This window comes from Mirounga angustirostris, unplaced genomic scaffold (genome assembly GCF_029215605.1).
Source record: "Mirounga angustirostris isolate CCGP_5_RB_7025 unplaced genomic scaffold, mMirAng1.0.hap1 SCAF_17, whole genome shotgun sequence".
NCBI classification, from domain to species: Eukaryota; Metazoa; Chordata; class Mammalia; order Carnivora; family Phocidae; genus Mirounga; species Mirounga angustirostris.
Window position 1 is genome coordinate 2,706,505 of NW_026991725.1, and position 25,802 is coordinate 2,732,306.

Consider the following 25,802-nt stretch of genomic DNA (forward strand, 5'->3'; position numbering starts at 1 on the left):
CCTCAGATTGAAATGCTATCTAAACATTCTTGAAAATGTGGTCTTGCTCTCTGAAATACGACCTGCCCTGCTGCAGCAACCTGTAACCTATTAATATGGGAAGGTGGGGAAGGCCAACATTCCTGCCTGCTGTCTAATTTGGGGCCTGACTCTCCACCACTGCTAGCTAGTTTGTGACCACTGGTTAAAACATACATAGCATGACCCAACAAAAAATCCTGATGAATCATTCATATTATTTTCCCATTCTTGGAATTTGAAATACCTGAGACTCCCATAAGTATTTTCGTGAGCCACTCTGAGCGTAGGCTGAATCACACTAAAGAGTTGTGTTATTATTTCAAATAGTAGTCATTCAGGACTAGTTACACACTAATCAGGCTCTCAACAGCTTTATGGGGACACACACTGATCATAATGATGTTCTATGGTAAAGGGCTTTTGTTTTAGTCTCACACAGACCACATATTCAATACAGTTGAATAAAATTACTGCATGTGAACTATGTGTTGAGAGAAATACAGAGATAAGGACGATTCAGTTCTTGCCTCAAGGAACTTATAGACTAGTCAAGGAGACAAGATGTGTTCACTAGTTAAGTCAAAGGAGACCATGAAAGTCAAATGGAAAGTATGGGCATAGGCCTGGGAGTTTGTGGGCAGAAAGGATATACATCTAGTTGAGGGATATCAGGATGAATCTGCTCATCTGTAGAATGAGTTCCAAGTCCCCTCTACATCTAAAATTCTGATTCCTTTTGTATGTCCAGCTGAGCTAAATAGAAAATTTCATGGAGAAAGTTGTATTTGAGCTGGGCCTTAGGTTAAGATTTTGAGATGAAGTTACTAGAAGAAAAGGAGGACAGAAAATTTTAGGCAAAAAGAAGTACATGGGTTCAGAAAGCAGAGGGCGTGCTTGTAGGGCACTGAGTCTTCTGTATGGATGGATCTCAGCAGGATGCAAAACTGGAAAAGCGGATTGAGGCCTTGAATGCCAAGCAAAGACATTTGGATTTAATTCGGTAGACAGAGTCCACTGAGGTTTTTGAAGAGGTAGATGACACGGCCAGACATATAGGAGGAAAGCTAAAGGGCAGAAGGAGGTTGGAGTGTTTGCAAACTATCCTGTTACTCTTGCGAGAGAGGGAACACAAGCAGAGGGAGTGGGAGAGGGAGAAGCAGGCTTTCCACTGAGCAGGGAGCCCGATGTGGGGCTCGATCCCAGGACCCCGGGATCATGACCTGAGCCGAAGGCAGATGCTTAATGACTGAGCCACCCAGGCGCCCCTACCTTGTTACTCTTTAATTACCTCCCAGGGCCCCATGTACACAGGCCTCACCTGTGAAGTGGTGCTTCACGGGAGAAACCTAAATGACAAAAACAAAGCAATAAGGACTAAGAACCATGCAGGGACCAGGAAACTGGATCAGCTATAGGACACTAATATGTCCATAAGAAATACTGATGATGATGACAACAAGGAAGAAGGTAGATACTTACAAACAGGCCAATGGAAGATGATTATTAGGAGGAAAAGAAAGCCACAAAATGTAGGAGAAATAGGGACATGGATAAAACTAAAAATGTAAAAGAAAAAGAAAAAGACTCCTAACACCGGTAAGCTCCTAGTGGAAGAAAGAGGAGTATGCGAGATCAGGACATTTATTCGTAGGATGATTACCTCCCTTCCTCCCCAAATTTGGGTAGCACAAATGTATATTTTAAGAAATGAGTTGCACTACAAAATGTCAAAGAGGACAAATACCAGAACTGAAGCTACTACGGAGGCACACAGCGACCTGACTCAGTACTGAAAGGAAGAGTAGACACAGCATGAGAGGAAGACTACAAAAGGTGTGCTCAACACCTCTGTTATGACAGCAAATTTTGAAATACGACGCCTAAACAGAACAGAATCCAAATAAAAAGGAAAATGGTGAAGAGATAACCTCTGGCCCCTCAGTCACGGACGAATCCCTCCACCCCATGCACTCCTTTCCCCCTTCATTCCCTTGCAACTGCCCTCCTCCGTTAGATCCAAAAAGAACTATAAAACTTTGAAATGAATGTATGTCTTGACACTGAGGAGAAAGACAAGACAACTTTGGTTTTCTCATTTGGGCTTGCGTGGCCTTGGCCTGGGTGAGCTATGTGTGCTCCTGGTTGTGCAGACACTGAGTGAGAGAGCTCACTGCTGGTCTGGTATTAGTGGGACAAGTCAGACACATTTCCTGCTGCGTGTGGGACACCTCAGTAAGAAAGTGCTCTCTACAAGCAGGCGGATCAACATTTTGGTCATTTGGTTGTTGGGTCATGAAGAAATCTGGAGAGTATGAATAAGTTACTTACTTGCCTGCCATCCTGCCCCACATTTGTTTGACCTCTTACAACAGTTCGAATATTGTCATCCAGTCTCCTAGTGAAAAAGTTAAAGGATAAGAATCATTAAAACAACCTCCATCCTAGGGTGACCAAAAGAAAAAGAGGTGATAACTTACCCATCAACTTCTGCTGGTTGCAACTACTTGTCCAGAAAACCAAACAAGTCTGAGCGATATAAGGAAGACTGGGGCCCCGGACCCTTGCTAAGGCAGTAACAGTAGTGTAAGAAGCCAAGCCCAGCGCAGACTGAGGAGGAGTCTTTGTCTTTTAAAAAGGCTACTCTTACTTAATATTCAGAGCTGTCCAAATGGGCCAATGTAACGTTTAGTATTTTTCAGTGGAGAAAACCAGGGATGACGATGTTGCTGAAACTTTATGGGGACAAGTCAGAGAATTCAAATTACCCCACACAAAATCCTCAGTAACTTCCTCAGAAACCTTAAAGGGTTAAGGAGCTAGAGTGCCACATGACATCAGTGCTTCACCCTCTGGGCCCTGATTGTGCAAGCTGTGTGGTAAGTGGGTCTGCGACCTCTGGCTCCCACAGCGACCATTTAGTGGCACCTCAGCCAGAGAAATTTAGATCAATTTCATTTTTCATATAAAGAATCTTTTAAAGGTATGTTGGGAGAAAGCTGAAAATAACCAGTCTGCAGTGATTTGGGGATCGTTAGGAAATTCCCATTTTCTGTGCAAATCCTGGACAACTTAGCAGTCTCTACTAAGATTGTTATAGCTGAAGTCCATCAAAACAATGAGAGGCGTCCAACTAAACAATATATTCATGGCAAAGGTCTTCACTGAAAGACCCAAAGCTTGTAAGGGAAAAAGAAACCATCCCCTGGATTCAAAATGAAGGCTTCTCCTCATCAAAAATCAAACAAAAAAACTCCCCAAAAATGTATTTGAAGTAATGACATCAACCACTATAATATTAATTACAGTGAACAGACACTGACCATCTGCTGTATATCAAAACTGGAAATCCAGATGTGGATAAACCAGAAAAAGGCTACTAGGCAGGAAGGACACTTGATGTCTAACTCTGACAAGCACATCCTAGATTAATCACAACATTTAATCTTGGGCTACCACAAATGCCAACCAGCAGATCTGACCATCCTGTTAGCTGGTACGTGGCCAAGGGATACATGTATATGCCCATCCTTTTATCTAAGCCTTGGGAGTAAAAAAAAAGGTAAATCTGCTAAGGAAATAAAACTATTAAAAATACAGTAGAAATGCTTTTGCCCCCTTTTATGACCAACCATTTTGAATGGTTAAAGCTTCCTTCCCTACTTATAAATAATCGAAGACTGATGAAAGAATCAAATGCTTTGCCATGAGGTTCATATGGAAACCAAGATAAAAGAATTATTTTTTAAAAAATTGTCATAAACAGCAAACTTGAGATTTCGGTGTTTTAACAGGTAAGTGTGATCCAGAACGTGATTAACTAAATTAACAGCATACTTTCCATTAATTATTAATAATCATATGGTGTTACTTACCTTATTTTCAGTCTAATTTTGTTCACGACTTCATCTATGTTTGCCAGAGACTACAATAAAGAAGGAAAGTGACAGCTATTATTTCACTTTCTAGAGTTCCTCTTTTTACAGAAATGAGCTATCAAGACTATTTATGATATGTCAAAAAATTTCATCATAGTGTGACACAATTTTATTTAAAAAAAGAAACAAACAAAAACAGAGATCCAGCCATGTCGAGATCTGCACTCAGGGGGGGTCTGCTTGAGAGTCTCTCTCTCTCCCTCTGCCCCTCCCCCTGCTCTCTAAATAGATAAATAAATCAATAAATAAAATCTTAAAAAAAAAAAGTATAGCAGTTGTTGGCAACTACTGCAAATTCCATCTTGGTATCTAGTTTTTGAAAATAAAGTTTTATTGGAACACAGTCATGCCCACTCATTTACGTATCTACAGCTGCCTTTGAGCTACAAAGGTAGAGGTGAATAGTTGCAATAGAGACAGAATGGTCCACAATACCTAAAATATTTACTATCCAGCCCTTTATAGAAAGTTCTCCAATCCCTGGTATATAGGATTGTGACAAATTCATAAAACAAAATACAGGAACAAAAACAAATGACTACAACACATAACAACAAGGATAAATCTTACTAATATAATTTTGCACCAAAAAAAGCCAGATACAAGAGCATATATTGTACGACTCCATACATATAAAATTCAAAAATGAATGAGACTATTCTCTCATGTTAGAAGCCAGCAGCATAGCGGTTATCTCTGAAGAAGGTAGTTACTGTGAGGAGGCAAGAAGGGTCCATCTAAAGATAGGGGCACCTGGGTGGCTCAGTCGGTTAAGTGCTGGACTCTTTTTTAAGATTTTATTTATTTATTTGACAGAGAGAGACACAGCGAGAAAGGGAACACAAGCAGGGGGAGTGGGAGAGGGAGAAGCAGGCTTCCTGCTCAGCAGGGAGCCCGATGCGGGGCTCGATCCCAGGACCTCGGGATCATGACCTGAGCTGAAGCAGACGCTGAACAACTGAGCCACCCAGGCGCCCAAGTGCCTGACTCTTGATTTTGGTTCAGATCATGATCTCAGGGTCCTGAGATCAAGCCCGAGGGTGGGCACTGCCCTCGGAGGGGAGTCTGCTTGAGATTCTCTGAGATTCTCTCCCTCTGCACCCCCAACACTCTCTCTCAAATAGATACATTAAAAAAAATTTTTTTTAATTTTTTATTGTTATGTTAATCACCATACATTACATCATTAGTTTTTGATGTAGTGTTCCATGATTCATTGTTCATGTATAACACCCAGTGTCTTTTTAAAAAATTTTAAAAAGATGTATTAATGTCTTCTTTTTATTTATTTCACAGAGAGAGTGCACAAGCAGGAAGAGGGGCAAAGGGAGAGGGGAAGCAGACTCCCCACTGAGCATGGAGCTGAATGCAGGGCTGGATCTCCCAACCAGGAGATCATGACCTGAGCCAAAACCAAGAGTTGGACGCCTAACTGACTGAGCCACCCAGGTGCACCCTCCCTTTTTTTAAGATTTTATTTATTTGTTCATTTATTTATTTGAGAGAGCGAGCGAGCAAGTGAGCAAGAGAGTGTGAAAGCACAGGAGCGAGTGTGGGGAGAGGGAGAGGGAATCTTAGACTCCAAGCTGAGCACAGAGCCCCACACAGGGCTCAATCCCAGGACCCTGAGATCATGACCTGAGCCAAAATTAAGAGGTGGATGCTCAACTGAGCCACCCAGGCACCCCTAGTGTCTTATTTCTTGATCTGAATGGTGATTACATGGCTGTAATCATTTTGTGAAAATTCATCAAGTTGTATATTTATGATTTATGTAGGTGTCTGCAATATATTATATTTCGATAAATAAATAAATCTATTTTTTCTGAATTTGTAGGTCCATTAGAAAAAATGTCTGGAAGGACAGACATTGGTAGCTTTGTAACCTATACTAGCAGCTGTAAACTATGAAATCAGTAGCAGTAGTTGTAATCTAAGAAAGGATTTTAATTTTTTTCTTCTTTTTGCCTATAAGTATTTACTAATTGCTCTACACTGGCTACACATTGCTACTGTAATTATAATAACATTATTTCTATTTTTAAGACAATGACAAAAACAAACGGACGATTTCCAACCTTAGCCAGCAGAAAATGCGAGGTAATGGTGCCCCCTAGTGGTATAGAGATAGTACAATTTTATAGCTCCATTTTAACTCAAGTTGTCAAAATATAATTTTATAACTCCTCTTTCCCTTTCCCTCAACAGATATTTTACCTGAGAAGGAATCGGGGGTGATATAGGAATTGTGTTTATAAACACAATGTGGTTTAGTGGCAGGAGGAGGCCAGGAGCCTGCCAAGAACCAGGTCTCAGTGTTTGAGATGTCAGACCAGGCCATTTACATCTTGTCTACTGTTTTGACAAAGGCAGTGGTTACTCAGAATTTTCAGAAATCCAGACTGAGGTGAAGATGACTCTCAGAAAAGAGAAGTTATTTTAATTGAGGAATCTGCTGTCAAGTCACTCTGAAACCAGCCTGGGTATAAGTCACCACTGTGGTAACAGGAGCTGTTTGTCGGAGGACCTAGATTTGGCCCAGCTCTGCCACTACAAACCTGCTCCATGTACAGAGGGCAAGCCGTTCAGCCTCTCGGAATTTATGCTTCCTCACGTGTAAATTGGGCATAACAGTGTGACTATCTCTGCTGGAACCCATTCCTTTAAAAACATTTTTTTGTTTTGGTATTTAAAATGAACTATTTAAAAATGTTAACATTTGGAGAATCTGGGTGAAAGGTAGCCATGAATTCGATATACAATTCTTGTATGTTTTCTGAGAATGGATAATTACACCAAAATTTAAAACAGTAATCTAGGGGCGCCTGGGTGGCTCAGTCGGTTAAGTGTCTGCCTTCGGCTCAGGTCATGATCTTAGGGTCCTGGGATCGAGGCCCAAGTCGAGCTCCCTGCTCAGTGGCGAGCCTGCTTCTCCCTTTCCCTCTGCCCCTCCCCACCACTGGTGCTCTCTCTCTCTCTTCCTCCCTGTCTCAAATAAATAGATAAGATCTTAAAAAAAAATAGTAATCTATTTGAAATTGGTAAAACATGGACATGACCAAAAATGCAAATAGTACAAGAGGAGAAATAGTGAAAAGCAAGGCTTCCTCTGCCCCTGTCCTGCCCGTCTAACCCAGTTCTGCAGACAGGCAATGGCTCTGAGCCGGTTTCTTTTGTAGCTCCCCAGAAACAGTCTATGTATCTAAAGCATGTCCATAATTTATGTCCCCTCCTTTATATAATGTACATTGTCTTGCATCATACTTTTTTCACTTAACAATATAACTTGGAGGTCATTCCACCACAGTAAATATTGATTTGGGTGGCAGAGTAACCAATTCTTAAATTTATACTCCTTAAACATGAAGTTCTTGCTTAAGCCGTAACAATTTTTTTAAGAATAATTCAAAATATGTACGCCTTCAGATATTCAACTGCATTTAAGGGAGCAGGTAACAACCTAAATGACCATAGTAGAAAAGTTAAAATAAATCAGTCCACATTTACTCGAGGGACTTTTATGCCATTAAAGATGCCAGGCAGGAAGGCTCAGAAACAACAAAGAAGAATCCAGATTGGTGACCCTGGCTGGAGGTGATACATCTCCTCTTTGAGAATCACCCATCTAGTTTAGTTATAATGCGGTTGTACAGTTTTATCATTTAAAAATGTTTTAATTATTGAAAAGTATTCCCTGATTCCTTCTTTTTAAATTTTTTTTTTTTAAAGACTTTATTTATTTATTCATGAGAGACAGAGAGAGAGAGAGAGAGAGACAGAGGCAGAGGGAGAAGCAGGCTCCCCGTGGAGCGGGGAGCCCGATGCGGGACTCGATCCCAGGACCCTGGGATCATGACCTGAGCCGAAGGCAGACGCTTAACCGACTGAGCCACCCAGGCGTCCCTTCTTTTTTAATTTTTAAGGTTTTATTTATTTGACACAGAGAGTGAGCACAGCAGGGGGGGAGGGAGAAGCAGGCTCCCTGCTGAGCAGGAACCTGATGCGGGGCTTGATCCCAGGACCCTGAGATCATGACCTGGGCCAAAGTCAGCCGCTTAACTGACTGAGCCACCCAGGCGCCCCTGAAAGTCTTTCCCGAATCTAAAAGCAATTCTTGCTGATTATAGAAAATACAGAACTCCCCACTGTACCTCCATTAGAAAATAATCACCATTAGCATTTTGGTATATTGCTTTCTACTGTTCCTTCTAAGCAAATATGTGGCTTAAAAAAAAATTAAACTGGGATGATAAACAATTTGGCATCTTACTGTTTTCACTTAACGACATAGACCCAGAGCATTTTGGGGGTCATTAAAAACAGCTTCACATGACTCTTCTTTCTTTTTTTTTTTTAATTATTTATTTATTTATTTGACAGAGAGAGACATAGTGAGAGCAGGAACACAAGCAGGGGGAGCGGCAGGCAGAGGGAGAAGCAGGCTCCCCGCAGAGCAGGGAGCCCGATGCGGGGCTCGATCCCAGGACCCTGGGATCATGGCCTGAGCCGAAGGCAGATGCTTAACCGACTGAGCCACCCAGGCGCCCCACATGACTCTTCTTTCAAAGTTCTTAGTTTTATTAGTTTCATAGTCATTTTTTATTTTTATTTTTTAAAGATTTTATTTATTTATTTGACAGAGAGAGACACAGCGCGAGAGGGAACACAAGCAGGGGGAGTGGGAGAGGGAGAAGCAGGCTCCCTGCAGAGCAGGGAGCCCGATGCGGGACTCGATCCCAGGACCCTGGGATCATGACCTGAGCTGAAGGCAGTCGCCCAACCAACTGAGCCACCCAGGTGCCCCATAGTCATTTTTTAACAGATTTTATCTAGATTCCCCTAATCAAACCTCTAATGAAAACATGACAAATGATTATCTTCAGTTCTCTACTAGGAGACTAGAAAAGTTTTCCAGATCATTGCTACCAAACCTGGCTACTCTTTAGAACTACCAGAGAGCCCTATTAAATACAGAAAACTGAGTTCCTCCCACTTGGACCTAGCGAGTTAGAAACATCTAGGGATCTCCTTGCCTCCAGGCAACCACAGACTTGCAAGTAACTGCTACTCAATAGAACCCACATACACATCCTTCTCCTCCTTAGAGTGACACTAAATTTATTCTATATCTACTGACATCTACTGTAAATATTCTAAACTCATGATTCAGAAGAATTCACTGCAGGTCCATGATATAGGTGGGTTTTGCCCAAGATCTAGCAAGAGGTGAAAGAAATTCTAAATCATGCCACTATTTTCTATTACCTTTTTATTAAGGTCCATGGGAATCTGGGTTGGAAAATGAACTGCTAAATATAAATCCAGGATTGGAAAAATAATATAACCTTGTGTCATAAATTTTCTTAGTTTGCTAAGAAACTTCATTACAGGGCTCCTGGGTGGCTCAGTCAGTTAAGCATCTGCCTTTGGCTCAGATCCCGATCCCAGGATCCTGGGATTGAGTTCCATCCCGCATGGGGCTCCTTGCTCAGCAGGGAGCCTGCTTCTTCCTCTCCCTCTGTCTGCTGCTCCCCCTGCTTGTGCTCTCTCGCTCTCTGTCAAATAAATAAATAAAATCTTTTAAAAAAATAAAAAAATACTTCACTATATATTATCATATACATGGAGTCATAATTAGGTAAGACATATAACTGAATCTGTGTTATAACAAATGTTTAGTGCTACCTTCAGTTTATTTATTTTTATTTTTTAAAGATTTTATTTATTCATTTGACAGAGAGGGAGAGAGAGAGCATAAGCAGGGGGAGGAGCAGAGGGAGAGGGAAAAGCAGGCTCCCTGTTGAACAGAGAGCCCAACGCGGGGCTCGATCCCAGGACCCCGGGATCATGACCTGAGTCAAAGGCAGACACTTAACCGACTGAGCCACCGACATGCCCTATACCTTTAGTTATTTAAAATCAAATACATACAAAAACAAACCAGGAAGAAGTAAGAACCTGGTGGTTTCCTGTATAATTTCCAAATCTAACAGTTATTTTTGTTTTGATGAGTCTGCCTTCTTGATAGGGTGGGGCAGATGACATTTTCACAGCCAAAACTGCTGCCTTTATACCAGTTGTTCCCAAATTTCTATCTCTAGCTAATTCCTAGAATTCCTTTCACAGAAAACAATGAGCTCTAAAGGCTATCTGTGAAACTTCAAAGACAATCACAGAGAATCATACCATTTTTCCAACCTCATTTGAAAAAATTAACATGTCTGTTAGAAAAAGTTTGGAAGAATATGTGCCAAAATATTAACAATTACGGAGATTATGAGCTCCAGACTCAAATATCCAAGTACATATTTCCACCTGGATGGCCCAAAAATGTTCAAAACTTAGCTCACTCTTACACCCTACTCCTACCCTATTTACCACCGAAGCCTACTCTTCTTACTCCCAACTTAGGGTAAAGGTGTCAACATCCACCCAGTCGGCAGGCTAGAAATCAAAGTTCAAAATCCTTCATTTGGTGTGAGTCACATGCAACTGAAATGCCATTTCTTCAGTGAAGTCTTTCTGGATCGCTCAGACTTAATATGTAAGGCCGTGGGTGCTCCGTTTTCATAGTACTCAGCATGCTTTCTTCATGGCATTGCTATCACATTTAAGCTGAGCATTCTTTCTCTCTCTGTTCTTCCTTGTTCTCATCATAAAACAAGCATATTGGGGGTACCTGGGTGGCTCAGTTGGTTAAGTGTCTGCCTTCAGCTTGGGTCATGATCCTGGGGTCCTGGGATCAAATCCCAAGTTGGGCTCCCTGCTCAGCGGGGAGTCTGCTTCTCCCTCTACCCATCCCCCCTGCTCGAGATCTCTCTCTCAAATAAATAAAATCTTAAAAAAAACAACCCAAAACAACAACAACAAAAAAACAAGCATGTTAACAAGGTGGTAAATATATTACTATTAAATGTTTAGAATGGTGTCTGGTGTGCCCAATAAATGTTAACTATTATTATAGTTGTAGCAGAACTGAGGACTCTTTTGAGAGCAAGCAACAAGTAATAATAATTATACAAACAAGTCATTGTAGAGTCATAATAACTTACTGTTATTAATCTGTTCATGGTGTGATTATTACCGATCAAGGTAGACTGGAAACTCTATGTTGGTAAGGACCAAATCTATCTTGTTCAGCCTCTAGCCCCAAATTTCTTTGAGAACTAGGCAGAGGAGGTGTTTTTTGTTCAGTAAGTGAGGAAATTTTAGATTCTACGTCCTTTCAACCACCAAATTCTGACTCCTGACTCCTAAATAGCTTTCCGATCTTGCTCTCTCCATCCCAGTGTTCACTCAGGTTCTCCTGTCTGCCTCTTAAGTGATCCATCACAGGAGTCTGCTAACTGGTCTCCCTGCCTTCCAGTTCTGCCGTCCCCTGGTTCATCCTCCGCACTGCTGCCAGGTGGAATTTTTAAAATGTGGATCTGATCCAGTCATGATTCTGACAAGAGTCCCTGAATGAACACCCACTGCCTAGAGTCACAGTCTCCAGTGCAGGGTGTGCACATCCCCAAGGGGTTTGCGATAATGCCCATTAGAGTGTGAAGAGAAAACATTAAAACCTCTATTTTTATTATATATATGACAAACACTACTAAAACCCAATTTATTTAAGATCGGTACTAGGATATGTGCATAGTATTTTGAGGGTATACAAGCTTAAAATTTAGCCCAGTGAAAAACATTTCACTGCAAGGTGTGTGGTATCCACAAAACTGGAGTCTGCAAGCCCAGAGAACAGAGTCCCTTCAGGGCTCTTGCTCTGCCAACCCCTTCAGCCCCATCTCCTAGGAAGCCATGCTCCCTGAGCGCACTTTGTTTCTCACCTCTGAGCCTTTGCCCTGTGCTTAGAATGACCTTCTTTCCCTGTCATCCTGGAAGATTCACCTAGTGGTTCACTCTGCCTTGAACACTGTTCTGCCAGACTGCCACAAGCCTGGCCCCTTCACAGGTATCAAGTCTCGGTTTATAGGTAAGTACCTCACGGAGGCCTCCCCTAACCACCCATCTAAAAAAGCACCCCCCACCCCGCCCCATGCTGTCATGTTCTATTGCTGTGCCTGCTTTTTACCACAGCATCAACCACGCTTGATAATTTCTTTTATATGTATTTGTTGATCTGTTTATTGTCTTCTTCCTTACACTAGACTCCACGAGAACAGGAACTTGCCCATCACGTTTACCATTTCTCTCCAGTTTCTAAACAGTGCTGGCACTTAGTAGACACTTAATAAATGCCTCTGACTAAGTGAAGGAATGACTCCTTTAAGATTTGGCAAAAGGGCTGCCTCCTCTCTGAGGTTATGATTTTCTTAAGAAAAACTGTTCCCTATTCCTCACTAAACCATTGCATACCTCTCTTCCAGGATTCACCAGTGTCTCCCTCCAACCTTGATCATGTACACTTCAAGGGGGCATGGACTGGGCGTTATTCATCTTTCTTTTTCTTTTTTTTTTTTTAAAGATTTTATTTATTTTTATTTGACATAGAGAGAGAGACAGTGAGAGAGAGAGCACAAGCAGGGGGAGCGGCAGGCAGAGGCAGAGAGAGAAGCAGGCTGCCCGCTGAGCAAGGAGCCCGATGCGGGGCTCGATCCCAGGACCCTGGGATCATGACCTGAGCCGAAGGCAGCCACCCAACCGACTGAGCCACCCAGGCGCCCCGTTATTCATCTTTCTGTCTCCAGCGCCTAGCACCGTGACTAATAATACCTGACAGGTGCCCACTGATCATTTTTTGAATTCATAAATGAAAAAACAAGCAGAACTCTTGCTGACCTCCCAACTCTGCTTTTTTTTTTTTTTTTTTTTTTAAAGCAGGCTCCACAAGCCCAAAGTGGGGCTTGAACTCAGGACCCTGAGATCAAGAGTTGAAGGCTTAACCGACTGAGCCACCCAGGTGCCCCAAGCTCTGCTGTTCCTAATTCTGATCTACTTCTCACCTACACACCCAAAAACCAATTTTGTAAGAAAAACTCATCTGTATAGGCAAATCACCCAACACAACAAAGTGAAAAATAAAGTCTGAAAATAGGAGTGAAAGTAGCGTTATGATTCTAGGGTTATCCTGTCCACTTCACTCCCACTCTTCCCTATTAGTTTTAAAAATCCTTCCTACTTCCTAATATACTATGGAAAATGTGGGGGGACTCTTATAAGCTAAAGGTATAACTTCTAATAATATGCTCACAATACAAAGAATTTCACTCTCACACAACAGTATTTGGTATAAGCTACCTCCCACTCCCAATCAGTTACAATGGGGTTTGATCTGAATTTAACTCTCACTTGTTTATCAAGTCTCCTTAGATTGTGTAGTATAACACACCAATCATAACACTTAGGATGAGCCAGAAACCACTGAAATGAAGGAAACTCTATACTCACTTGTTCTGTTGGGAACAGGGTATTGATATACTCCACAGCATTGAAATCTGCTCGATCTAGAGGATCCTGGCTTGGAAACACCTAAACAAAGACAGGGGATTAAAAATAACTGTCATCTTTCTGTCTTGTTTTATGTGTTATTTCTTTCTTTTTTTTTTTTTTTAAAGATTTTATTTATTTATTTGAGAGAGAGAGAATGAGAGAAAGCACATGAGATGGGGTAGGGTCAGAGGGAGAAGCAGACTCCCCGCCGAGCAGGGAGCCCGATGCGGGACTCGATCCAGGGACTCCAGGATCATGACCTGAGCCCAAGGCAGTCGCTTAACCAACTGAGCCACCCAGGCGCCCCTTATGTATTATTTCTTTCCTTCCTACTGGATGGTAAATTCTTTGAAGGCAAAAAACATATCTTTTTTCACCTTATAAGGCCTAACACACAACAATTGCTCAGTAAAATATGTTAAAGTAAATCTTTAATTTTCACCAACATCTGTAATTTTATTTATTTATTTATTTATTTATTTATTTATTTATTTATTTATTTGACAGAGACACAGCGAGAGAGGGAACACAAGCAGGGGGAGTGGGAGAGGGAGAAGCAGGTTTCCCGCGGAGCGGAGAGCCCGACACAGGGCTCGGTCCCAGGACCCCAGGATCATGACCCGAGCCGAAGGCAGACGCTTAACGACTGAGCCACCCAGGCGCCCCTGTAATTTTAACATCTTGATGCAACTAACAGAATGTGCAAGAGTGGCAAGTTCCACAGATATCAACAAAATCCCATGGACAAGGAAAAATAAACCGGCGTTGTCCATTATCAGATTAAACGAGCTGATGACATGACTGTACTAAAGAAGCCTTGATAAAAGATTTATGCACTACGTCTCTGGGACGCCTCAGCATTAGAATTCACTATGCATCAAAGCAATTTTTATGCTTCAGACAGTGTCAGGAAATGGAGCTTGCCTTCGGGAACTGTCCATCTCTTTAAAAGAAGAAAGAATAATGCCTTCTGAAAAATAACTCCCTTCAAAAGCTACAACTTGAAAAATATATAACAAGGTAGATTATAAAAGCAGTCGAGGGATGCCTGGGTGGCTCAGGCAGTTAGGCGTCTGCTTTCGGCTCAGGTCATGATCCCAAGGCTCCTGGGAGCCTGCTTCTCCCTCTGTCCGCTGCTCCCCCTGCTTGTGCTCTCTCTCTCTCTCTCTCTCTGACAAATAAATAAATAAATAAATCTTTAAAAAAAAAAAAAAGCAGTCACGTGATCCCGAGCACTGAATTTTACCAGCTCAAAATAGTCATTCTGAAAGCCAATTCTTTTCTTATGTCTGCTTATTACATAAACTTATGCTAGAACTGTCTTATTAAGAAATAGCAAAAATGTGCTCTTCTAAAATCCTTGCCAAACGGTAATTGATTGCATTGTTTGTTTCTTCTATTAGAGCGCACTAGGTCCAAAGAGAAAATGAAATGCATGTCTTCTTCTGTCCGATGCAGGTGGGTGGGGAACTGTGGCCTGAACAGCTAAACCTTTGCCCAACGGTCTGGCATCCTCAGGATGTACCAAATGTGCTTTGTATGGGTAATCCAACCACTGGTAGAAAAACACACATCCAAAAATCTCTAAATGGCACAATACAAATAAATTAGTACAATGACAGACCTAGAGTGTTAATGCTCAATAAATATTAACTATTAGCAGTAACAGTAGCAAGGCTTTACTTCAAAAAACTTCCCGGTGGTCCCTAAATGTGGCATAACCCTCCTTTCTTCAATCTTATCCCCTACACCAATTCCTTTAAGGGAAATCCTCTCCCTTTATCAAGAGCAATACCCTGCACAAGGGTCCAGATGACTATTTCTAATATCACTACTCTTCAAAACTCAATAAACTTGAAAAGAGAATTTAGTCAACCTAGGAGTCCTTGAAGGGAAGAAGGCCTCCGGGGAATATTCTTCAGTCTAATCCAAACTAATCAATAGCAGGAATTCTCAACCACTTAAGTATAGTAAAGGGGTCCTTTTTCAACCTTGTCCCCTCTGCTCAGCGATCCGCTTCGGGTATTAAAGTTGCTCCTCCTCTCAATTCCGAATCCCTCACAAAGGACTAGATTGAGAATCGGGAGCGGTGGCACACCAGCCTGGCAAATAAACCCCCAAATCTGAAGGTTGGTGTCCGTGAACTCCCTTCTTCCAGGTTCATGCTTTCGAGGGGCTTTCACGGTTCCTTTGCCCAAACCCACCAGGACGCCTTACCCTCCAAAGACAATCAAGGCCTAGAAAGGGCTCTCTCCCTCCCTTAGATTCAGAAACCCCTTCCCACCACCACCTCCCCCCCAACCCTTTCCTTTCCCTTCAGCGCCTAGTTCCCACCTCTCGGTCCAAAAGGCGCTTCCTCCCGGCCCCACCCCCAGACTTCCCCATCCTCCGCTCTCCTCCCCTCAGGGGGCGGAACGCTCACCTGCTCGATGGCGAGCTGCACGTCAGGCGTGAGCTGCAGCACGGCTTCCAGCTCCTCTACGAACTCCAGTTCCTCCTCTTCCATCATCCCGCCGCCCAGCTCTCTCCTGAAGCCCACCTCAACCCCGAGTCGCTCCTCCAGCCGTCACCCAAGCTCCAGCACCACAACCCTCTCCTGGCCGCGTTCAGGCAAACCCCTTCTCCGTCAGCCAGCCGGGCACTTCCGGAAAGCCGGGCACTTCCGGGATCCGGGGCACTCTGGGATAGCGGAGGACTGACCTCTGGTCGCCCCGAGGAGGCAGGCGTTCCGGTCACGTTCCGGGAGTCTCCCGGGGCAGCCCTGTGGTCCGGCGGCTCCTGCCTGCCCTCAGCTCTCCTTAACATGATGGGGTCCCGCTTCACCTCGCCGAGGGCGCGCCCCCCACTGAAGGCCCCGGTGTTGGGGAGGGCCTGGCCGCCCTGGCAGGACCCCCAAGTGAGGGTAAGCCCCGACGTCGCGACCGACCGACAACAGCCCTCACAGGCCGCGAAGCCGGCGATCCTACAGCTCCCAGGGCCCCCTTGGTCAGTGGCAGTAGGTGTCCCCCTGCCACCGGGGGGAGAAATGACCCCAGCTGGTAAGTGGCGATGTTGCCAAGGACAGTTGGTCGGAGGGACAGCGTCCACTTGACAGTTAAGTTCCCCATGTGCCAAGCCTCGAGGCAGAGTTTTCTGGGGGTGTCTGCAGCTTCTCCTTGGGGCGGGAGGCACTGATGGGCGTGCAGAGCCAGATTAGACAGTGCTCCGCCGCTGGGGAATGTTTACTTTCTGAGACTCAGTATCTGGAGTCTAAGTCCCATTCCAAGATTGATAGATAAGCTGTGGGCTCTTGAGCAAATCACTCCATCTGCCCTGCATAAGCTGCAAGGATAGAAAGCGCTATGCAAATTTAAGCTAGTAATACAGGTAATATTAGGGTGCCTAGCTCTTATGCACCGCAAAGGAAAGAGAGGCCCGATTACCCTGTGGAACCACTTTTCCTCCAGACACTTAAAACAATGAGGCGATGGCAGCCAAGGAAGAGTTGTTTTACTAGTTAAACATTGTGAAATTGCAAAACGGAAGAGTCCCTGGCCCCACTCAGCTTTTCTTTTTTTTAATTTTATCGAAGTTGTTTGTAATAAAAACATGGAAGCAATTTCTAACAATAAGGGAAGGCTTAAAAATATAAGTGGGCTATACAATAGAATAGTATTGACTATAAAATCATGGTTTTGAAAGTTACTTAGTGACATGGAAAAATGTGCTTAATATATACCAGAAAGTAAAATGTACATTTGAGAAAGCAAAAATGTACAGTGTGCTCCCAGTTTATGTGTATTTTGCACGGATAAAAATGATAGAAAAGAAATAGTACTGTTCTGTGGGTGATGGAATGTACCCTTTTTGTCCATTTTCCCAAAATGTCTACAAATAGCCTGTAGTACTTTTATAATACTTTTTTTAAAAAGGAAAATGTAATTTTATCCACCTGTTTTGGATCTTTATCTTTTACATCAGGGCATATGAAATTGACCTTTCAGCTTATAATGCCATGAGTTTTGATAAATGCATATAGTCATGTCACTACCACCCAATCAAGTCCTAGGACAGTTCTGTTCATTCCTACAAATTCCCTCCTGCTCCACCCCGTTGCCTGGCAACCACTGACCTGATTACTGTCCCTACAGTTTGGCTTTTTTAGAACGTCATATAAATGGAATGATATAACATGTCGCCTTTTGAGTCTGGCTTCTTTCACCTAGCATGAAGCTGTTGCCTTTCATCCATGTTGTGCATGTATCAGTAGTTCATTCCTTCTTCCTGAGTGACATTCTGTGTGGCTATACCACAATTTATTTATCCATTCCTTGTTTAAAGAACATTTGGGTTGTTTCCAGTTTTGGGCAGTGATGAATAAAGCTGATATAAACATTTGTGAGCAGGTTTTGTGTGAACAAAAGTTTTCATTTTATTTGGGTAAATACCTAGAAGTGGAATTGCTGGATTGTATGGAAAATCTGTGTTAAACTCTGTAAGAAACTGGTAAACTGTTTTTCCAAAGTGGCTGTATAATTTTTGCATTCCTACCAGTGCTGTATGAGAGTTCTGGTTGCTCATAGAGCTTATTTTTAATGATGATAAGAACTAACATTTCCTAGCCCCTACAATAATGTCAGACACCATGGTAGGCAGGCATTGTCTCTTAATCCGCACGGCAATCCTGAGGTTAAAGATTAGTATCATTGCCCCATTTAGCAGATGAGAAAATGGAGATGTAATTACAATAAAAAACTTGTCTAAAGTCCCATAGCTAACTCTTCTGAACATTCATTCACTCATTCAGTAAACTCAATAAATATATTGAATGAGTGAACGAATATTCCTGCTGTTCCTGCTGGTGATAGGCACTAGGCTAGGTGCTGGGAATTTAGCAGTCAACAAAGTAGACCAAGTGCTTGCCTCCACAGAGCTATTTCCATGTCTGAAAAGGGTATTCATACAAATGAACATAACTGTGATAGGTCTAACGAGAGACAAATAAAGCATATGTCGAAAGACTATTTTGATAGAGTGCCCTGATTGGATTTGGGGGTCAGGAAAGTCTTCTCTGAGGAAGTGATTTTTAAGCTGAAGCAAAGGGTGGGGGATGGGAAGAATTGGAGGTGACAGATGAAAGGAATGGTATGTGCAAAAGCCTTTAGGATGGAAGGAATTGGCCAGGGGGGTTGGGACTTTGAAAGCCAAGGGGAGAATGGTACAAGAAGAGGCTAGAGAAATACGCAGTGCCAGATGACTGAGGCTTCTGAAGGTCATGTTAAGTAATGGGAAGCCTTTGAAGGATTGTAAGCCGAGAAGTGATATGATCGAGTTTAACTTGCCTGCCATCAGCCCTAGTCCTCTCATTTTTGTTTTCTCTGCTTCTGAGCAGCTTGAATTATTGTGGCCAGTCAAGAAACAAGGGTGACCATCTCCAGTCCAAATTCATGCTGTCCAATTTCCACTGATTGTCCTTTTGTGCATCCATTGTCAACTCTCAATTGCATTCCCCCTGCTTCCCTATTCCAAAGCTCCCAACTCTGATTTCCTTTCTCCCTCTTTGCAGATAAGACACTAGTAATGAATATAAGCTTGAGTTTAAGAGAGTTGCACAGTAGAAAAAGTGTAGGAAGATAAACGAGCAGAGATACAGGTGGACACTAGGTTTGTTTTTTGTTTTTGTTTTTTAAGATTTTATTTATTTATTTGACAGAGAGAGACACAGCGAGAGAGGGAACACAAGCAGGGGGAGTGGGAGAGGGAGAAGCAGGCCTCCCGCCGAGCAGGGAGCCCTATGCGGGGCTTGATCCCAGGACCCTGGGACCATGACCCGAGCCGAAGGCAGACGCTTAACGACTGAGCCACCCAGGCGCCCCTGGACACTAGGTTTTAAAGACATTAAGAAGGCGCCTGGGGGGCGCCTGGGTGGCTCGGTTGGTTAAGCGACTGCCTTCGGCTCAGGTCATGATCCTGGAGTCCCAGGATTGAGTCCCACATCGGGCTCCCTGCTCGGCAGGGAGTCTGCTTCTCCCTCTGACCCTCCTCCCTCTCATGTTCTCTGTCTCTCATTCTGTCTCAAATAAATAAATAAATAAATCTTTGGGAAAAAAAAAAAAGGCGCCTGGGTGGCTCAGTTGGTTAAGCATCCGACTCTTGATTTTAGCACGGATCATGATCTCAGGGTTGTGGGATCAAGTCCCGCTTTGGGCTCCATGCTGGGCGTGGAGTCTGCTTAGGATTCTCTCTCTCCTGGGCACCTGAGTGGCTCAGTCAAACGTCTGCCTTTGGCTCAGGTCATGATCCCAGGGTTCTAGGATCAAGTTCTGCTGAGCAGGCAGCCTTCTTCTCCCTCTCCCGCTCCCCCTGCTTGTGCGCTCTCTCTCTCTGTCAAATAAGTAATTAAATCTTTTTAAAAAATTACTTAACCTCTTAAAAAAAAAAAAAAGGATTCTCCCTCTTCCTCTCCCCCTCCCCCTCTAAGAAAAGGGGCATTAAGAGAAGTAATAATAGGCTAGACTGATTTATTAATGATAAGCAGAAGAGGGAAATGGAAGAAGTCCGGAAAGATTATGTGGTCTTAAGATAAAATATGGAAGTTTACATATATGAGAAGTTTGGATATGAAAATAAGGAGCTTGTGATATTCTCACAAATGAGCTGAGCTTTAAAAAAATTTTTTTTTCTTGTTACGCAGTGGGGTGGGGTATAGCTGATGACAGTATTACAGAAAACATATTTTCACACTTGAGATATTACCTTTACATAAATTTAGTCTCTAATACTTAAAAACACACTTGGAGACCCTATCTTTTAATGGGCAATGGAAAAAGAGTGGATTGGCAAAGGAGGATAGGCCACAGGGGATTTTTGGGGTACATGTCTGAGGACAGCATGAAAATAAAATGGAAAAAACCAGTAATCCCCAAAAGAATTTTCATAACTTTTCTCATTATGCCAAAAAAAATTTAAGTCTATAGGATGGAAGTATTAGTTTTAGTTTTAAAATAGCCTTTGTTAATGAAATCCAGTGAGATCTCTAAATTTCGTCTCCTGTCAATTTAGCATTTCTTTCTAACTCGGTTAAAAGGAGTCTCCAATACCCTGTTGTATTTGCAACTGGTTTCATTGTTTTTGTTTTTGGTTTTTTTTTAATGATTTTATTCATTTATTTGAGAGAGAGAATGAGAGACAGCATGAGAGGGAAGAGGGTCAGAGGGAGAAGCAGACCCCCCGCTGAGCAGGAAGCCCGATGCGGGACTCGATCCCGGGACTCCAGGATCATGACCTGAGCCGAAGGCAGTCGCTTAACCAACTGAGCCACCCAGGTGCCCCTGGTTTCATTGTTTTTGAAGTAGCTGTACTACATAAAGTATACATCGTCCAGAGTATGTTATTTTATAAGATCAAGACAGTATCAGTCTTCATTTAAGCTTCCCCTCCATAATGACCTTCCCCTAAACACCTGAGCTTTTTGGGAAATTCCTTGTAAAAAAAACCCTGCAAGATGTCTGAATTACCTGATCCTTACCACTAAGCCAGTAGCATAGCCCCTTCCCAACATTGTGCTAACCAAAATACTCCCTACAAATTTCCAAAATGCCCCCTAGGACTCTCAAACCCGATCACACACAGATCCTATTATCACTATGGGTGGCAAAGTTCCCATGGCAAATTATAATGGAGGAATCTAATTTGATTTCTGCAAGAAATCTTGTTCAAAAAATGTTTTCTTGGCACTCCTTTAAGGACTATTTTTAGTCCATGGCTTTACATGATACAGTCTTTTGCCAACCAATCCTCAATTTTTTGAATATCCTGGACACCACCATTTGTTCTTGATTGGCATTCAGGTGTTCTGCTCATTCCCATAGGCTGGACACCCAGTTTTGTTTTGATTGGTACTCTGGTTCTCTGTGCATGCCCATTCTTGCTAAGCAGATCATAATCTCCAGCTAGCTTCAGCAGCTCCCCTGTTCCCACGATCATAGCTCAGGCATTCAGTCATGCATACAAGCTAGCTCCCAAATGTTTTTAGAACCTTTCCACATTGGCTACATTGGGTTCACAGTCAGTAATTCCTACACCTTCTCAAAAAGGTGATAATTATATAGGCCAAAATGACAAATCCCTTTGTGTAAGTGTTAAACTTTACAACAAAAATAACACTTGTTTTATAAAATTGACATTAACTAACTAGTAGTCATTATAATGTAGCTACCATTAATTCACTGTATCTAACACCCTTATTGTCCAGTATCTTTTCATCTTTCTTGAGTCTGGATCCCTTGGAGGACATGAAGAACTCTGTGTAGATCCTTTCCCCCAGAAAAATATACATTTGCACATTGTGCATGCAATTTTAAGGGAAGGGGGATTCCACTGAATATTTCTTAAACTTAAAAAAAAAAAATTAAAAAAAACTTCTTTTTTAAACCCATGCCTCCTTCTGCTAAACAAAAAATCTTTTTAACAACCATCCCACACATAAGATTCTCCAGTTTCACAATCACTGATAACAGTTGATATCGCTTCTCCACCAGCCAAGAATATTTTGCCCCGCTATATTTTAGGTCTGCATCAGAAAACCAGTTAAAAGTTTTATTTCCTAAAAAAAAAAAAAAGTTTTATTTCCTAAGTATAATATTCAAGCTCCTGATGGCTTCCTCCACCGCAGTCCCCCATTGAGAGTCACTCTGTGAGACCGCTCCTGCGGCCATCATTAGTCTCCAAATCTTTTATACCACACTCGCTTTCTCTCCTTAATGTCAGCCACGTAGTTACAACTACCTGTGAAAACCTTCACTTCGCTTATTCTCAGTTGGTCTTTTCCTTTGCCCTCACGGCCCTTGCCTAAACACGGGTCTCTGTGGGGTTTAGAATTTAACATTTTAGCATTTTATGGGCAGATATAATTCACTACACTAAATGATAGTGGATGGTTTTAGGGACTAATACAATAAAGTGCATTTCCATAGTATTTTATACTCAGCTTAAATATCTTCTCATATATATGTGTATACGTGTGTGTGTATATATATGAGAAGATATATATATGTGTATATACATATACAGTGGGGAAAAATCTTTGAAGAATCAAAGCCATTGTCTTCCAAGAGCTTACACGACACTTCAACACTTTAAAAAAATGATGACCCTGGGGCACCTGGGTTGCTCAGTCCGTTAAGTGTCTGCCTTCAGTTCAGGTCATGATCCCGGGGTCCTGGGATCGAACCCACATTGGGCCCCTTGCTCAGCAGTGAGGCTACTTCTCCCTTTCCTGCTCCCTCTGCTTGTGCTCTCTCTTTCTCTGTCAAAATAAATAAAATCTTAGAAAGAATAAAAAAATGATGCCCCCAAAAGCATGTTATACATATGTCATGTTTTTAAAAATATTACCTTTCATGTATTTTGGGGGGCACAATTTGTTTTCATCAAATTTCTAACTGTATTTCAAGATATTTGCATGTACTGAATGATGTTCCATGGAAAGCCAAGCATGTTTAATAATTAGAGCCATTACTTTCTAGGTGCTTATTATGATTTTCCTTTTTTTGATATTTGTGTAATAAATAACCATTTTTATTAGAGAAACTCATACAACACAGGAAAATGTAAAAGTCACTCTTAATTTGCCTTACTGCATATACACATGAAACCAACACATGCACATACACACTTCTCTCTCCAGAGGTTAGCAAACTGTTTGCAGTTTGGTGTTTTTTCTTTCCAAACCTTTCTTTGCATGATTATATAGCAGTATATGTACCAATCATATTTATAGTTTTTTTTTAATTATAAGTTATATCTCACTGTACTTACTGTTCAGTGATTTGTTTTCTTCCCTTTAACACTATGTTCTGGAAATCTCTGTATTTTGGTCTATCTCCTTTTAATGGCTATATAGTATTCTATAGCTTGACCATACCATAAAATATTTTATTATTTTTTTACTGACTATTTAGATTTTTCCTAATTTTTTGCTATTGCAAAAAATATTATATCCTTGTAATACATATTTATACTTCTGGTTTTTTAAAATATTTGTTTATTGATTTGACAGAGAGAGAGAGAACACAAGCAGGGGGAGCAGGAGAGGGAGAAGCAGACTCCCTACTGAGCAGGGAGCCTGATGTGGGGTTTGATTCCAGGACTCTGGGATCATGACCTGAGATGAAGGTAGACACTTAACTGACTGAGCCACCCAGGCGCCCCACATATTTATACCTCTACCAGCATTGAGAAAAGTGCCAAATAGCCTTGTATCTTTATGTACACTAGATATTATCAGTTTTTAAAATATTTACTTACAAAGCTTTTATTGGCCTTTTTGTATTTCTTCTGTTTATTTCCAGTTTCTATTATTTGAATAATTCTCTTGGGTCATTTGTGTTTCTTTTTTTTTTTTAAAGATTTTATTTATTTATTTGACAGAGAGACAGCGAGAGAGGGAACACAAGCAGGGGGACCAGGAGAGGGAGAAAGAAGCAGGCTACCCTCTGAGCAAGGAGCCCAATGTGGGGCTCGATCCCAGGACGCTGGGATCATGACCTGAGCCGAAGGCAGATGCTTAACGACTGAGCCACCCAGGTGCCCCAGATTTGTAGGATTTCTTTGGCTATTCTGGATATTAACCCTTAGTTTTTTAATATACTACAAATAATTTTTTTCTAAACTATTACTTGTCTTTAACTTGCTAATAGTGCCCTTTGATGTACAATTTTGTTTTTAGCATACACAAATCTGTCCTTTTCTATATGACATCTGGGTTTTATGCCTTGTTTGGGAAGGCTTTCTCTAGCCTGTGAATTATAAAAATATTTTTCAAACTTTTCTTCTAATACAACTATAATGTTGCTTTTCTTTTTTTTATTTATATATTTTTTTATGATTTTATTTTATTTATTTGACAGAGAGAGAGACAGCAAGGGAGGGAACACAAGCAAGGGGAGTGGGAGAGGGAGAAGCAGGCTTCCCGCAGAGCGGGGAGCCCAATGTGGGGCTCGATCCCAGGACCCTAGGATCATGACCTGAGCCGAAGGCAGACGCTTAATGACTGAGCCACCCAGGCGCCCCTATAATGTTGCTTTTCGTGTAAAATCTTTTATTTTATTTTATTTTTATTTTTATTTTTTTTAAAGATTTTATTTATTTATTTGAGAGAGAGAGCACATGAGAGGGGGGAGGGTCAGAGGGAGAAGCAGACTCCCTGCCGAGCAGGGAGTCCGACGCGGGACTCGATCCCAGGACTCCAGGATCATGACCTGAGCCGAAGGCAGTCGCTTAACCAACTGAGCCACCCAGGCGCCCGTAAAATCTTTTATATATCTGGAATTTATGTTTGTGTTTGGTGTGTGACATTGTATTAGTTTTTTAGGACTGCTGTAACAAATTACCAAAGGCTGAGTGCATTATGACAACAGAAATTAATTTTCTCAGTTCCGGAGGCCAGATGTCTGAAATCAAGGTATTGGTAGGACTGATTCCTTTTGGGGGGGCTCTGAGAGGGGAACTGTTCCAAGGCTCTCTCCCCTAGCTTCCAGTGGGTGCCAGCAGTCCTTGGCATCCCTTGGCTTATAGATCCATCGTTCCAATCTCTTACTCCATCTTCACATCACTTTCTTTTCTGTGTCTGTGTCCTTTTCTGTCTCTTACTAGGATATTCTCGTTGGATTTAGGGCCTACCCTAATCCAGTATAGTCTCATTTCAGTCCTTACCATAATTAAATCTGCAAGGACCCCATTTCCAAATAAGGTCACGAGGTTCTGGGAGGACATGAATTCTGCAGGGAAAGTATTCAACTAATTTTATTTTTTCCAAAGGAAGGCTAATGGTTTCTGTGGTTTTCTTAGTCCTTCCTTTCCTCACAAGTATGATGTGTTTGCCACAGATTAAATTTAGTAGGTCTGGTTCAGGACTGTGTTTTATTCCATTGATCTGTTTGTTTCTTCTACACTGTTTCAATTATGATAATTTTTAAAAAAAGATTTTTATTTATTTATTTAATAGAGATAGAGAGAGAGCACAAGTAGGCAAAGCGGCAGGGAGAGGGAGAAGGCTCTCTGCCGAGCAGGGAGCCTGATGTGAGGCTCGATCCCAGGACCCTGGGATCATGACCTGAGCTGAAGGCAGCCGCTTAACCGACTGAGCCACCCAGGCGCCCCTCAATTATGATAATTTGAGGGTGTTTTGATATATTGTAAATTCCTCCCTTCCCCCAGTGTTCTTTATTTAAATATTTCTTGGCCATTCTTGCACATTTTCTCTAATTCAAATAAGCTTTAGAAAGGACTTACTGAGTCTATGAAAATCATGTTAGGAATTTGATTGGAATTGTATTGAATTTATTAGATTAATTTGAGGAAAATTGACATGTTTACAGTATTGATTCTTCCCTTTAGGACCATGCTCTCCATTTGTTTAGGCTTTTATACCTT

At 42.0% G+C, this 25,802-nt stretch overlaps 1 protein-coding gene across 7 annotated transcripts in view; it reads right to left on the reverse strand.

Moving 5' to 3' along the window:
* VPS53 (VPS53 subunit of GARP complex) overlaps window positions 1-16,041 on the reverse strand; it is a 140,997-nt gene extending 124,956 nt beyond the window's left edge. For 5 of the 7 annotated variants that reach the window (XR_010408670.1, XR_010408673.1, XR_010408671.1 and 2 more), the window contains exons 1-4: window positions 15,811-16,041; window positions 13,347-13,427; window positions 3,894-3,943; window positions 2,350-2,416 (exon numbers count right to left, since the gene is read on the reverse strand). Coding sequence is in view for 2 of the 7 variants with exons in the window: in XM_045889581.3 (XP_045745537.1) it covers window positions 2,350-2,416; window positions 3,894-3,943; window positions 13,347-13,427; window positions 15,811-15,897 (285 nt within the window). In the remaining 5 variants the exon portion in view is untranslated. The remainder of the gene's footprint in view (window positions 1-2,349; window positions 2,417-3,893; window positions 3,944-13,346; window positions 13,428-15,810) is intronic. The other 2 variants (XR_010408674.1, XM_045889580.3) reach the window with 1 other exon arrangement.
* Between the last annotated feature and the right edge of the window lie 9,761 nt (window positions 16,042-25,802).